The 14,311-nt window shown below is 40.3% G+C and overlaps 2 protein-coding genes across 4 annotated transcripts in view; both read left to right on the plus strand.

The window, feature by feature from the left end:
• Nucleotides 1-5,282, plus strand: part of LOC145499286 (epidermal growth factor receptor kinase substrate 8-like) — a 34,298-nt gene extending 29,016 nt beyond the window's left edge. For all 3 annotated transcript variants that reach the window (XM_081478784.1, XM_081478785.1, XM_081478786.1), the window contains 3 exons: nucleotides 537-608; nucleotides 1,334-1,450; nucleotides 1,673-5,282. In XM_081478784.1, the coding sequence (XP_081334910.1) occupies nucleotides 537-608; nucleotides 1,334-1,450; nucleotides 1,673-2,032 (549 nt within the window). In that variant the 3' untranslated portion in view covers nucleotides 2,033-5,282. The remainder of the gene's footprint in view (nucleotides 1-536; nucleotides 609-1,333; nucleotides 1,451-1,672) is intronic.
• A 1,467-nt stretch (nucleotides 5,283-6,749) lies between these two features.
• LOC145499289 (uncharacterized) lies at nucleotides 6,750-11,591 on the plus strand. The gene has a single exon (XM_081478788.1). The coding sequence runs from the start codon at nucleotides 7,295-7,297 to the stop codon at nucleotides 9,674-9,676; it is 2,382 nt and encodes a 793-aa protein (XP_081334914.1). The 5' UTR covers nucleotides 6,750-7,294; the 3' UTR covers nucleotides 9,677-11,591.
• Nucleotides 11,592-14,311: the final 2,720 nt, after the last annotated feature.

Consider the following 14,311-nt stretch of genomic DNA (forward strand, 5'->3'; position numbering starts at 1 on the left):
GTAAGCGATGGAGTAGAGGATAGCGAACTAAAGTTAAATTACAGACTGGAGCGGAGAATCTAAATTTTTTTGAGCAAGTAATTTCCTTTCCATTTGTAAGAGCTACTCGGTCAATTTCTCTAATTAATGATACTCTGGTGGAAAAGGAGATTTTAACAAGGAACCGCATGGGCGGAGACTAAAATCTGGTTTTACGACACCACAAACTTGCTGTATCAATGGGTAATAGTATGAATGCGGGTTTAATTAAGGATTAAGTCAACTTTAGACATAGTTGATGTCAAATTTGATCTCTGTGGAGCATGGCTAAAGAAGGCTGACTTTGACTGGTGACAGCTAGCATAGTACAAAACTGAGTCGCTAACCTCAGAGAGAAACGATTAGTGCTAACTACCGAGCCCTGCCGTATGGGTTAACCTTGGACATGCAAGCATGCTATTACCATGTTTTTATTTTTTCCTGCATCAACATGGACAGTATCTTTTGATACCGTCAACCATTGTAGAGTATTGATATATATCGCTGAACCTTTTCAGGCGAGAAAGATTTCTTCTGAGGACGTGGAGAATATTATGCGAGAACAGAAGAAACAACAGGAATTCTTGTTGGTAAGCAACGTTGGTTAAGCTGTTAAAGGAACTCAGTCACGGTTTGCGCATATTGAAGAGTTAAGCCTCAATTTTTCAAATTCGTCGTTTGTAATCCGTGTTAATCTTCTCCATCCTTAGCCATCCTTGTTCCTTTTTGGTTTATCATTATGTCTTTGGTGTTTTTCTATCTTATTAAACTGTTATTTTCAGGTTTCCTACCATTTAAAGGTAATTTTGTATGTGGCCAAAATAACTCAAAATACCGTGACTGAGCTCCTTTAATAAAAGGTTATTTGAAGCACGATTCGTTTGAAACACAGATGCTTTTTGTGGCAAATTTCGCGGCAATATTCGAAGAGACGGTAACTAGATTCATTTTGTTACGAGCACGGGACAGTAAAAGTTTGAGTCGACAACAGGAGTCCAACCTATGATTGTTGGAGCTGCAGGGAGACTGGTGGCGAACTAAACCATTTACAAAGTCGAAGAGTTTCTGATTGGCCCAATTTAAGATAGTTGTCTGCTGAAGGATTTCACTCGACCAAAGTTATACCCGGAATATAGATTAACTGTTTGCTTCGTCTCTTTTTTCGAACCCGAGATTAAGATGTTTTCGACGCATAAGCAGGCCTTGTGACCTTCGTAAACACTCTTTGGGGTCGTGACACACTTCTGCCCTAACCCCACATTGAAACTCATTCCAAACTGATCGGTAACGGTGTTTTAATCATGTTTTTCTTCAGGAACACGATAAACAGCTATTCCTTCTCGAAGAGCTTCAAAGACAAAAGTTAGAACTGGAACAGCAGAAACGAGAGTTTGAAGAACAACAACAGAGGGTGAAACAGGCGGAGTTACAGGTTAGTTGCGTGACTGGGCGACCTATGTCACGTAAGCCGGTTGTTTTTGTAGCACTGGTCACGCGATATATAACACGAATGTTTGTTAGCTTTTTGATTGGTAGAGAAATTTGTGAGAATCCAACAGTGCAATGTCTATGTAAAGAGACCAACGGGATTCAAACGTTTTAGCCAGCGAAGTATTGGCCATGTAATAATTCTTCTTTCGGGATTTAATTTTAGGAACAGCAGAAGGAGCTATACCGTCAAATCCAAGCACAGCAAGATCAACTGAAAATGAACGAGGACAAGCTAGTGCAGCAACAACGATTTCTTTCAACCTACGAAAATATCCCTCCTCAATTCACCTATGCGCAGATTCCCCCTGTTATGCCCCAGATGTCCGTTATGCCCATTGCGGGTGTCCCCACCGGGGCCCCCGCCTACCTTCCAATGGGGGGCCTTCAACCGATGTACACACCGTACCCAACCGCGATGGCTCAACCCGGGGTGACACATGTGGTTCCTTCCGTGAACATGCCGTCGGTTTCAGCAACGCAGCCACCTAGCGCTGTAGTAGCTGACAATACAATCAGAATGTAGTTAAAGCCTGAAGAGAATTTTGTAGGAAAATGTCACGTACTATACTCAATCGAGAATTATGCAAATTTACCAATCAAAGTTAGAATGCGGTCTATAACATACGCATGAAATTCGCGCCTTGTACAGCAGAATGTATATTTTTTGCGCGTCATAGAGACGACGTTAATTAAATCCAAAATGTAATCAAAACGCTCCCACCACCGTAAACAATTCCTTTAATTGTGATTTGATTGTGCATTCAAAACAAATGCGAATCTCTTAGGTGTAGGGGGAGGGGTCGCGTAAATCATATTTACGTTACTGACGAAGAACTAGTAAGACGGATTCCGCTCAAAGTTCAAGCAATACATGCAAAGATTATTTACTAAAAGTCTGCTTATAGCTCTAACTTTTTGAATGCTCTTTGAAACCTCTCACTTTAATTCATTTCTCTAAGTGACCCCGCGATTAAATTCTCAAGCACTCTCGAGAAAGTTATTGTCAAACCTCGTGAGAATACTTATTAAAAGCGTTCGTTATTGTGTTTTGAACTGACGTGAAATGTCCGTTTTTATTAAAATATGGATAACATCAAATTCAGTTTTCCCTGACGGGGTCAGCCCGAGAGCTTAAGTCGTGATAAGGTCTTCTTAACTGTATTCTATAATATTGCCATAGTTTTTTGGTAACTTTATTTTCGCCATTATTGCTCGAATGTTCAGCGGAAATCATGTTAAATATACAGGCTCTTGCTCACTCGTGGAGCTCCTTGCATTCAATTGTCATTCATCTTCGTTGTAGTTTCCATTCGTTGTAGTTTCAGCCCGTGCGTACCAACCTGTAATATTACCAGTCACATGACAAGACTACGGGGATAAGTCGGGTTCAAAATGGAGGATTTGATGCAGTTGAATCTCCCATACGGGACCCTGACACTAGCCCATACGGGAATCCCACGGTGTCCCCTTACTGGAGGGTGCACAAACGTAGGGTTCTTTTATAGTGGTTTTAAGCTTCGATTGGTAAGCCTTTCTCGTCCCTTTGTAAGGAGCTATGTCGCAACAGCATTAAGGTATGATTTGCTATGTTCAGAGTTGCTTTCAAATCTCTGGAGGCCTCAAAATTATAGTGAACGAATTTTGAATTTGCGCATTCTTTGACGTAACTTTTTTAAGTCGCTTCAAGTAAGTCTCTTTAAATCTTACTCAACTTCTGTGCTTAGCACTTTGTACTTGCGCCAGCTTAAACGCCTTTCATGCTTACATATTGAAATAGACGAAGTAACCAAGCCTTTCCGAGCTGTCTGGGTCCTTGTTCAGAGTTAGCTGTTTGTTGGAAATCGGGATGCGCAAAAGGTATGAGTGAATATTGATATAAATTAAAATTCAAGTCGTCATGGCTGTCTTCTTAGCCTGCTTGCAGGCGTTCTTTTCTATTTCCTTGCAAGGGGAAAAACAGTAGTTTGAGACGTGCCCTCGCAGGGTATCTTTTCCAGACGAAATGAAAACGTGTCCACTTCGTTCAAGTTTAACATTGACGTCAAAGAACTCTACGCAGCCGTGCATATTTCCCGCTAGTCTAAGCCTCGACACCAGGTAAGGCTTGGTTACAAAGAAGAATTAACTTTATATTTTTGTATGGTTTATTGAAGTGCAGTGAATGGCTCTGCTTTTGTACAGTAGGATTTATAAGGTTTTGTGTAGCTTAATTTGTATAGGAGGGTGGAGATTGTAGAGGGATTGCTTGCTGTGGGTATACGGATCAATTGTAAACTTCAACACTCAAGTAGGTGAAAATGATATTTTACAGCAACTGCAGAAATTCTCGCGCGCTCATTACCTAATTTTATTGTCAATAAGCGGAAAGATACATGAATTTATAATTCATGCAATGCGTCAACGAGCGAGAGCGGACAATTTGACAATTATTGTAAAATTTGTGAAATAAATTGCAATGTCGAAATTCAAAGTAGAGCGTGGCACTTTCTTTTTGTAGGGATTGCTTTTCTTTTGTAAAACAATTAAAGAGGGAAGGGCAGATTTCAAGTGGAACTAATTTATAGTTTTCAGTTTTTTCCAAGCCTATTTCTGGTGATGTGGATGTTTGCATTTGATCTGTTCCCTTCGTTCCAACGTTTTGGTTTCTATAAAGTATATTTATGTAAAATGTAGAGGATATCATGTTACGTGGGAGAGACTATATGTTGTAGCTAGATAGACAAGATTGATTTATCAAAGGGGCAAAATTTTATTCAACGCTGCATGGTCAAAGGTGGGCCATTGTAATCAAGCGAAATACCACATTCAGAACTTACACGCTAGGGAGCTTAAGCGAGGACTACGCCTGATAAAAAATGAATTTTTATTTTACCAGTGAAGTTCACGATTGTCTCAGTACGCCAATGGCTCTAAAAATGTGCCCAGGCTCGATATGCAATGACAGCGTTCAGTTCCAAATGGATATACGAAAAATTAGCCGCCGTCATTCGCGTTCCGCAGATTACGTTCAACTTGGTCATTTCCCGTTCTTGTTTTGCAGAGGACGGCAAAGAAAATTACAAAGATTCACAACGCATGTGCACTGCTATTGTTTTGCTGATAACATTTTGTTTGGTCATTTTGTTTCGTTGCCATCGTCTTCGTGGTTTGCTTAGGCCCTCTGCTTTTACATCTCTGACGCTCTGCGGCAGAAATATAAAATACTTGAGATTTTTAGTGACCACGAGTGCAGCAGCTACTAGAACGTCGCTGCATGAACAAAGTTCGTTGATCGGCTTTCGGGCACGTTCATTATGCATTCTGCTAATACGACTCACGGAGCACTTCTAAAACAATGTAAAATGGCCAAATTCTGTAATGAAAAAGGAGAACCACGATTGAATTTTCTTTTTTTTCTCTTTTTATGACCTGCAAACCGAATTGATCTAAACAATATAGAAGTGACGGATATCCAAGTCAAAATATAAAATCATTCTTCATCTGACTGTGGTCATTGCTTCAATTCCTATTGGCCCGTCATACGACTTCTCCGCAACGCGTAATTTTTGAGTAGGGTTAATTATGTTTAATGCCAATACATGAACATTTAATGTTTTGTAATTGTAATTACCTCAGTAATGAAAAAAAAAGTAAGAGTGACTGTATGACGCTGGTACAAGCGTTTTTCAAGTCGATGGTTGTGGGATCTTGCAAGTGTAAATTATTTTTCAAAGTGTGTATAACGTCTGAATCCTTGTAGTAATTTTAGTGACTGAAATAAATTTACTTCGTACTTGCAATCTGTTTGTCGTAACATCAATGTCTTCTTACTGTCTTAAAGCGTTTCGAGTTTTTCGCGTCTTACGTAAACAGACACGACACGCTATGGCCCCGTCCACACTACCCAAGAAAAATTTGAAAACGGCGTTTTCCGGTCGCGCATCAGATGTTTTCCGTCCACACTACGCCACACTTGTGTTTGAGGAAAACACGGTTAGGGAAATCTCAAGATAATCGTGACGTCATCGTTTTCGAAAAGCTTCGTTTTCAAAAAGTTTTCCGTCCACGCTAAAACGCAAAATCGGCGTTTTCGAATTCTTCCGGCTTGAAAAGCGTTTTCGAAAAGCTCCGTTTTCAAAAAGTTTTCCGTCCACACTAAAACGCACAGTCGGCCTTTTCAAATTCCTCCGGTTTGAAAAGCGTTTTCGAAAAGCTCCGTTTTCGCGACAGATAAGTGAAGACGTTAGGCCTAACCGTAGAAACGAAGCTGCGTTTTCAAATTTCTTCGGTGTAGTGTGGACGCTGCCTTAAACGCAGCCTCAAGGCGAATGAATGAAATGCTTGAGGCTTGTGTATCATGCACTGGCTCAGTGTTTGTATGTGCGTGAATTTAGTTCTCTTGTTCTCTAACAATTGAATTTAATTAGAAGCGCTGATACCTGCTTCGATTGCTCCAGTTGTCGAACCTTCTTTGCTTCTGTTATATGGCTTTTGCTTGTTTAGCCCCCTTATGTCTATGCTCCGTTACCCTAAAGAAGGATATTCGTTGAGTTAATTCAAGAGACGACGATCTCTCGGTTACTCGTTATAAGATCGTTCTTGTCATGCTAGGTTGCTGGCAGTCAGGCGTTTCTCTTTAGGTCAGGCGAGTGTCGCACCCACGTCTTGTGCGGCCCAGTCCCTTCTAATCTGAAATGAATCGCCTCGTAATCCCCGCTTATTTCGAGAGAAAATCAGACTGCCAACAGTTTATTGTCAAGTAGCTTCGGTTGACATGTTCATTTATTTACGTTATGTTCCTCGCGGTTTCTTATTTTCTCTATTAGGTCCCCAGGTTCTTTTGTGAAACCAACAACGTAGAGTACGCAAAATAAGATTTCATTACGGATTCAAATTAATTATAACAAAATGTCCGAAAATTTCAAGTTGGTCATTGAATTTCTTCTCTGAGAAGGTTTAGGATCACAGAGATCGAAAGCCTGGGCAGAAAAAGCACGGCATAAAAGTGACATCATAACACGAGACAGGGCACTTTCCAGCCAACTAAAAGTTTTGATTTAAATTTGAGAAAATTTTCAGTGACGAATGGAACATCATTTTCCTGAACTTCCGGAAAAGAGGACAATCTCGAGAGGTGTACTGAAATTTTTTATTGTATCTTTTCGTTCTATTTGATTTTCCTCGTTGAATTCTATCATTTCGGAAAATAACAGTTTTCGAATTTGCCGGAACCTTTCCAAGGAAATTTCCGTACCATTTGAAAAGAAAATTCCAAAGCGATGATAGCACCTTGACGTATGTGCTAAAAATAGAAGCATTGCAAACAACTTATGAGGCTACTCGGATCTCTGACGTGAACGTCATTCAGCTCACAACTTTGACTTCTCTCGAGTGGTAAGAGCCAGCCAGGCTAATAAGAAGCTGTCTATTTTAAATCAGAAAATCATGGCATACAATGTTGTGTTCGGACTAGACAGTTTCAAATTGCGTGTAACTGACAAATGGGCTGCCTGAAACAATTTATATCAATAACGCGAAACCAGCTTGTTTGCATTCAACCTGTTGAACACTGGTTGGTAATTGGCGATTTCTTGCGCCACCAGCTAACTCATTTGCATTTGCTGCATGAATCGTGACGAATCTGCAGTTACTTCTGCACGGCAGAAATAACAGAATGGAGCCGTCGCTTCGTTGTGGTGGTATGTTGAGTTGTTAATGGAGCTTCTCTGGAATTCGTTGTGGCTTGCAAAACTGTGTCTGTAACGATTTCAGAATACAACAGTAGTACAAGCGACATCTACGATTAATGGGAAACTGCTTGACAAGAAATGAAGGGACCAGCACGGACTTAAGACCCGATATCGGAACCTCGCAGATAGATATCTCATGGCCGGATGACTTCGAGGATATAGGTCCTGCTAATCTTCCCGATGTCGTCGTCGAAAATGATAAACTAACTCTGAATTTGAGTTTCTGGAAGTTGAAGTCACTCCCAGCGCAGGTCTGTGAGAGACGGACCATCGAAGTGCTCAATCTCAATTGCAATAAGATTTCGACTTTCCCTTATCAATTTGCAGCACTTCGCAATCTCAAGGAGCTTCACCTCGGAAATAATTATTTAGAGTTTCTTCCCGCTCAGGTGTGTACCTCGATCAAATTAGAAGTCTTGGAACTGAATCGAAATCTCATCGAAACTCTGCCATATTGTGTTAGTCACCTGTGCTACCTTCGAAGGCTAAATCTAGCCTTCAACAACATCAAGAGCCTTCCTCCTAGTATGCGTTACCTAAAGTGCCTGGAGTATCTAAACACGGAAGGTAATGCCCTTGAAAATATTCCCGAAGCTGTTTTCACACTATCAAGTCTTAAGGTTTTGGTTTTGAGTGACAATGACATCGAGTCTATTCCAACTAGCTTGGAAGAACTCGTCCATTTGAAGGAGCTTTATTTGGACGACAACAAGTTATCGGAACTACCAGCTGCACTGCTGCAGTTTCTGTCCGAGCTTGAGACCCTAAACGTAAGTAACAACGCCAAACTTTTAACTCTGTGCAAAAGTGAAAAGCCCAAGAAGCACGTCAAGCAGAAGTTAAACAATGTAGATCCAAATGCGATTGCAGAAGTCCAAAAATCCTTTCCCATCCCTCCTGAATCTAGCACGGCAGTGGCCGAGGATCGTTCTATGATATTTTCGGAAATTAATCTCAACGACCCTGAAGAGGAGAGGGACATATTTGAAGGAGGACAAGGACTTTGTTGCTTGAAATCTGAAGACGCAAAACCTAACACAGCTGAGGTTGTGAAGCGCAAGGCCCGTGAAACCACAACAAGGGTTGGCGAGGCTATGCGCCCATCACCCAAGTGGGGTATACTCGTCCGTGAGCTCAAGAAAGCAGGGTTTCTACCAACGGTTAATGTACAGCTTCCGAAACGTCCGAGAAAGGAAAAGCCAGTCAAAGTAGAGACTCAAGGGTCACGCTACACATGGAGAGGATGGCGTGTGGATGCCCATTCTGCTTCTGCTTCCCAGCAAGACGCGTCGTTGGCTTCTTCCTTTGATGACGAAATGGACGAGTTTGGGCATCCACTCAGCATCCGCCAAATTCTTCCTGCAGTCAGAAGGGTCGGAGGGAGGCTAACTCTTGATCTTAGTTGGCATGAGCTCAAATATGTCTCTCCAACCGTGTGTGAGTTGGTGAATCTCAACACGCTTGTCCTTGACTACAACGAAGTTGATGAGTTGCCTTTTGGAATCGGCAAGCTTTCCAGGTTGCGCATTGTAAGTTTGAATTATAACAAGCTTGCTTATCTTCCGGAGAATTTGCGATTTCTCGACAATCTCAGACGCTTGTATCTAAACGGCAATCATTTACGAACTTTTCCAGATTGGTTTGAAAGTTTCCAACAGCTCACCTATCTCTCTGTAGAAAACAATGGAATGCCATTTTTTCCTAGTGCAATCTGCTCCTTGGTCAATCTGGAATACCTTTTCCTTGCTGGAAACAAGATAAAAGAATTGCCTGACAAGATTAAACAACTAAGACATCTGAGGGAATTGTTTTTAGGGCGGAACACTATTCACACTATTCCATATTCCTTTGCGGAACTGGATTCATTGCGCGTATTGTGCCTAGACAACAATGGCCTTGAGACGATCCCATTCTCCGTCGTGAGTCTGCCGGAATTACAAATATTGAACCTCAATGGCAATGCCCTGACGTCGGTGCCTGATAGTATCACTAACCTGCGTAACTTAGAAGAACTCGATCTGGGAAAGAACAACATCAGAAACCTGCCATTTTGGTTCCATCGCCTTCAGATCCTTCAAGTGTTGTCTCTAAATTGCAATGGAATGGGCACCTTTCCAGAAGTGCTTTGTAAACTACCAAATCTCCATTCACTTGACTTCGGTCAAAACGAGATAACGGAACTCCCAGATTTTCTGCGGAGCAGTATCGGAGAAATGACTGACTTGGAACAGCTGGACCTGTCCAACAACCATCTCAAATGGCTGCCAGATAATTTCAGGAACCTGAGGAATTTGGAAATCCTTCACATCGAAGGTAATCTTTTTACGGAACTTCCAGGAAGTATTGGCGAACTTGTGAATCTTCGTAAACTTTATGTGGATAAAACTATCAAGATTCCGCAGGAAGTATTCCAACTTTCTAAACTGGAAATTCTCTGATCTTGCTACGAATTGAACAGCAAGGGTTTGCTGTCGCGGCGACTCTCGCACCCAAATCTCACTCTGTTTGACGTGGGAGATCTACGTTCGAGATTAGCTGGGTGGCTTTTTCAAGTGAAATCTTCAAAGGCTAACACCGCATTGTTGCTGAAATCTATAGAGTTTTTGAGTTATAATTGTGGACTACCATTCGGCTTGCCTAAAAGTTTATCTCAGTGGCCCATCCATTTATGTTCAACCATTTTCTATGTTCAAAGATTTTGTGGAATAATTGTGGAAGGGATTGTCCAGCAAATTAATACATTTTAATTGAAAAAAGATCCAAAAGTTTTCAGAATAAAGAAATGGATCACCCTGTTAGTTTTCTTTTCCCGTGCACGACGCAAAATGTAACGCAACTGAAGGTAGTTTTCGGAGTAATTATGAAATGCCATTTCAATATTCGAAGTGATTTGTTGTCACGCGGGTGTCACGCCAGTGCACGATCTCGGAGGTATTGTAATTACCATATCGATTGTCTTTTGCTTGTCACGCAATAGCCTTTCTTTAATTGCTGGTTTTCAGTGTCACACCATTCAAAATAGATTAAAATAAAAATCAAAACCGTTCAATAGATTAAGTCCAGAATCTGGAGAATGAAAGAAAGTAAATATGCAAAGACTCTCGCCAAGATTCTGGTCACAGCAATTTTTCTTATGCAAGATATGCGGAAAATTTTTTTATCCAAATTTATAGAGATTTGTATGGAGACGCCATGCTGGTGCCCATCCGTATGGGCACCAACATGGAGGCCGGAAACCAACAGAAACATCTGTCCCTGAGTTTTGCTACAAAACCGCGAATTTATCTGTTGAGGTACTCTAAAACATTAAAATAATACTTTTTCCAAGACATGAACTGTTCAGATAGCCAAATTCCCCGAAATAAGTCACTTTTTTAACCATCATGACGCCGTCATGTAAATGCCGCGTCACGCAAAAGCTTCGAAATTCAAGCGTAGTGTATCACAAAACCAAGAACCCATTCGGAGCGACAATTTGTATGAATATTAGTTTTCAGCTGCTCTTATACATCATCAAAGTAAAATATCAGGAAGATCAATAGTTTTGTAGTTTGAATTTTAGTGACGTCATGTGAAAACCAGCTATTTATGCGTGACGATTCCAAGAGTCTTATGCCAGCTGCCTAAGAGATATCTGGGCTATATGTGAACAGGAGCCTATGAATATCACCAACTGGCTCCTAATAGGAGTCACTCTTGTTACAGTTGTTGAAATTAAATTATCTCCGTGCTGGTGCCCCGGACTGGTGGGAACATAGATTTATTTTCAGTTTCACTTAATACTTACACTCCGCGTTCACTGATATTTATGAGGCTAGAAATTTCAGACTAGAAGGGTTGGGGATGAGACATCGGTAAGGCAGTCAAACCCCTTTTTGTCCATATCGACCTATATGCATTCTTGTTCACGGATAAACACCCTAAGAGAGAAAGTCTGGCTGGCAACAGTCTAAACGAACCTTTAAAACGAGCGTTGACGTTTTCGTCTAGACATAAATTAAACATGTCAATCATTCTTGGACAATGTCCAACACAGGAACCAATTAGGGAGCGGTGTAAATGCAGCAGGACGCGTCACAAAATCCTCGATATAGTGTTTATACCGGCGCTAAGGATTAGGATTATTCGATCAATCGCAGACCCCGGGGGCAGACCATTTTAATTTTAGACCCAAGAACTGTTTGTGAACGATGCTTGCTGTTTGAAATTGAAATCTTAGAAAACAAAAAGAAAACAACCTACGCAAAAGATGTACAAAATGACTGAGAAATCGAGGGGTGCCTCTCAATGATATGAAGAGAAACAGCTTATCAATGTGGAAAAACACTTGGCAAGAACTGCAGTAGAAAGATAGCCCGGTTCAAAACCCGATGAAAATTTATCCAATGATTAAAAGTTTAAACACCCACCGCGCGCCCCGTCCCCTCCCCCCCCCCCCGCCCCGCCCTGCCAGAAAGAAGAAATAAAAATACCTCCTGTATGGGGTGCCATTTCCGCCAAAATTATTGTTTTATTATTATTAGGCACAATGTTTTATTATTAGGCACCAGTTAATTATTATTAAGCACAATGTTTTATTATTAGGCACCAGTTTATTATTATTAGGCACAATGTTTTATTATTAGGCACAATCTCTTATTATTAGACACTATTTTATTATTGTTTGGCATTATTTTCTATTATTATTTCATCTTTATTATTAGGCACTGTTTCGTATTATTTTCGTACCTTACTATCTCCAAGTAGTCAGCGGTTTTACACATGAGAACAACATGGCAGACATTGCGAATGATCAAGGGATAGACATCTTGACTTTGTAGGCCCAGAAAAAGCAAAATGTAGCTGAGTATGTAGAAGCAATTTATCCTCGAAGTATAAAACGATGGCAACTAACACTATTTCCGACTTAAGGCATGAAGTTACCTCCCGATTACAAGAGATTGTTGCTTGTGTTGGTGTGTCTCATGACAGTGACTTAGTGGAGGAGATACATAGATGACGTGTTCTCGTTGTGGAACACAAGCAGAGAGGAAATAGATCAGTTTATTTCAGAAGCAAACAGGCACCATCCTACCATTAAATTCACGGCTGAAATATCAGAGAAGGAAATAAATTTCCTAGACACTACTGTCTTCAAAGGCGAGAGATTTTACAAAGATTCAATCTTTGATATCTGCACACACTTCAAGCCGACTGAGAAATTTCAATACACGCATTTCTCTTCCTGTCACGCTCCAGGTGTGAAAAAAGGTTTTATAAAAGGTGAAGCACTTAGGCTTCTGAGAACAAACTCTTCAAAAACAAGTTTTGAAGAAAAGATAAAAAATTTCAGATCAAATTTGCGTGTTCGAGGCTATCCAGATAAACTGGTCAACAAAGTCCTCGCAGAAATCGAATTTAAAAACAGGAAGTCGGCACTACAACAGAAACCAAAATTGCAAAAGAGATTATTGTCTTTTGTCACACAATATAATCCATCAGTGCCCAATCTTAAAAGCATTTTAATGAGCAAATGGCATTTAATCCAAGATCAACCTCTGCTTAGAGAAATATACAGAGACCCTCCTTTCATCTCCTACAGGAGAGGAAAATCTCTGAAAGACATACTTGTTAGAGCTAAACTCTAAAGGTCAAAGACCGTTTATCACGAAACAGTGGGAGTCGTGCTAGGCCTGTCAATCATTTTTTAAATCGAGACGAAAAAAGGCGGGAAAAGTGCTAATAATGAAAATCAATGCCTAATAATGCAACAAGGTGACTAATAATAAAAAATAATTCCAAACAATAATAAACTGGTGCCTAATAATAAAACATTGTGCCTAATAATAATAAACTGGTGCCTAATAATAAAACATTGTGCCTAATAATAATTAACTGGTGCCTAATAATAAAACATTGTGCCTAATAATAATGAAACAATAATTTTGGCGGAAATGGCACCCCATACTCCTGTGGCAGATATATAAGCCACTGGATTATGGCAGGTGGAGTGATCACCTGTTCGCAGATTAATATAAAAGAAATGAGTTATCTGTTATTGCTTTCATTGATCTTCACTAACTCATTTTATGTAGAATCTCCGGGGAAACGCACATCTCTCCTTGGCATGGGGTCGTCACACAACGTGACACTTCTGATCGTGATATCTGACTCGCGTCATATTGTCACACAACTTGGCTCCCTTGCGTCCTGATTTTAATTGATTGCGATGTAGAAAAATAATAATGCAAAATAGTCTATTTGTTTTTTAAATCGATATCAGCTTGTCTGAAGTCAAATTCACTGCGTGAATATATATACAAGTGATTTTCTCGTTTGCAGATTATTTACCCTTTCTATTTCTCAATTTCGTTTTCCTAGTGTTGTTTAGGAATCGACGTTCATCTTTCAACGATTTCCCTGCTACCAAAGATAACCTTTTTCCAACTATTTAAGTTCCAGCGATATTGATCATGGCGGACCTCGTTAGACGAAAAAGGAATTTTAAAAGACCTCTGAGAAATTAGTCAAATTTAAGCCGACGTCATGTACAAAGTCAATGTTTACTTTTGCTTTTATGTCAGTCACAACACATAATAGCTTGAATTTTTCGGCTTGCACAATAGCAAACACAAAAATACTCAAAGAAGAACAATACTTATGGAAATTTCCTTTCTTCCAAAAGAGTGGATGACTTCGGAATTTATACTCTGGAGCGCTCAAGCGATAAATAAAACAGTTGACCTTTCGTAACTCATAAAGATCACTAGTTCTGTGTGTTCTTGAAACAGAACTCGAGTTGACAACATGAAGTGCTCATTTGATTTGAGTTTCTCAGAGTTTATTTTAACTGTGGAACGAATCGAAACTAAAATAAAATCACCAAAACCGGAACTTCGCAAGAACGAAAAGCCGCATTATGGTTACAGAGGAATGCGGGTCTCTGGGACACACGCACATTCACTTCGCTCGAAAATAGCATATCTGAATACAGGAAGCGTAAAATTGACGATCGATGTTGCTAATGTCCAAATTTAGGCACATTTGTAGCCGTTAATATCTGTTAGTCGATAATGACCTCCCCCTCGTCAAAG

Source organism: Orbicella franksi, chromosome 10, assembly GCF_964199315.1.
Source record: "Orbicella franksi chromosome 10, jaOrbFran1.1, whole genome shotgun sequence".
NCBI classification, from domain to species: domain Eukaryota; kingdom Metazoa; phylum Cnidaria; class Anthozoa; order Scleractinia; family Merulinidae; genus Orbicella; species Orbicella franksi.

Excerpts from the sequence above, each read along its gene's own strand:
- LOC145499289 (XM_081478788.1), top strand. The coding sequence starts at position 7,295 with ATGGGAAACTGCTTGACAAGAAATGAAGGGACCAGCACGGACTTAAGA.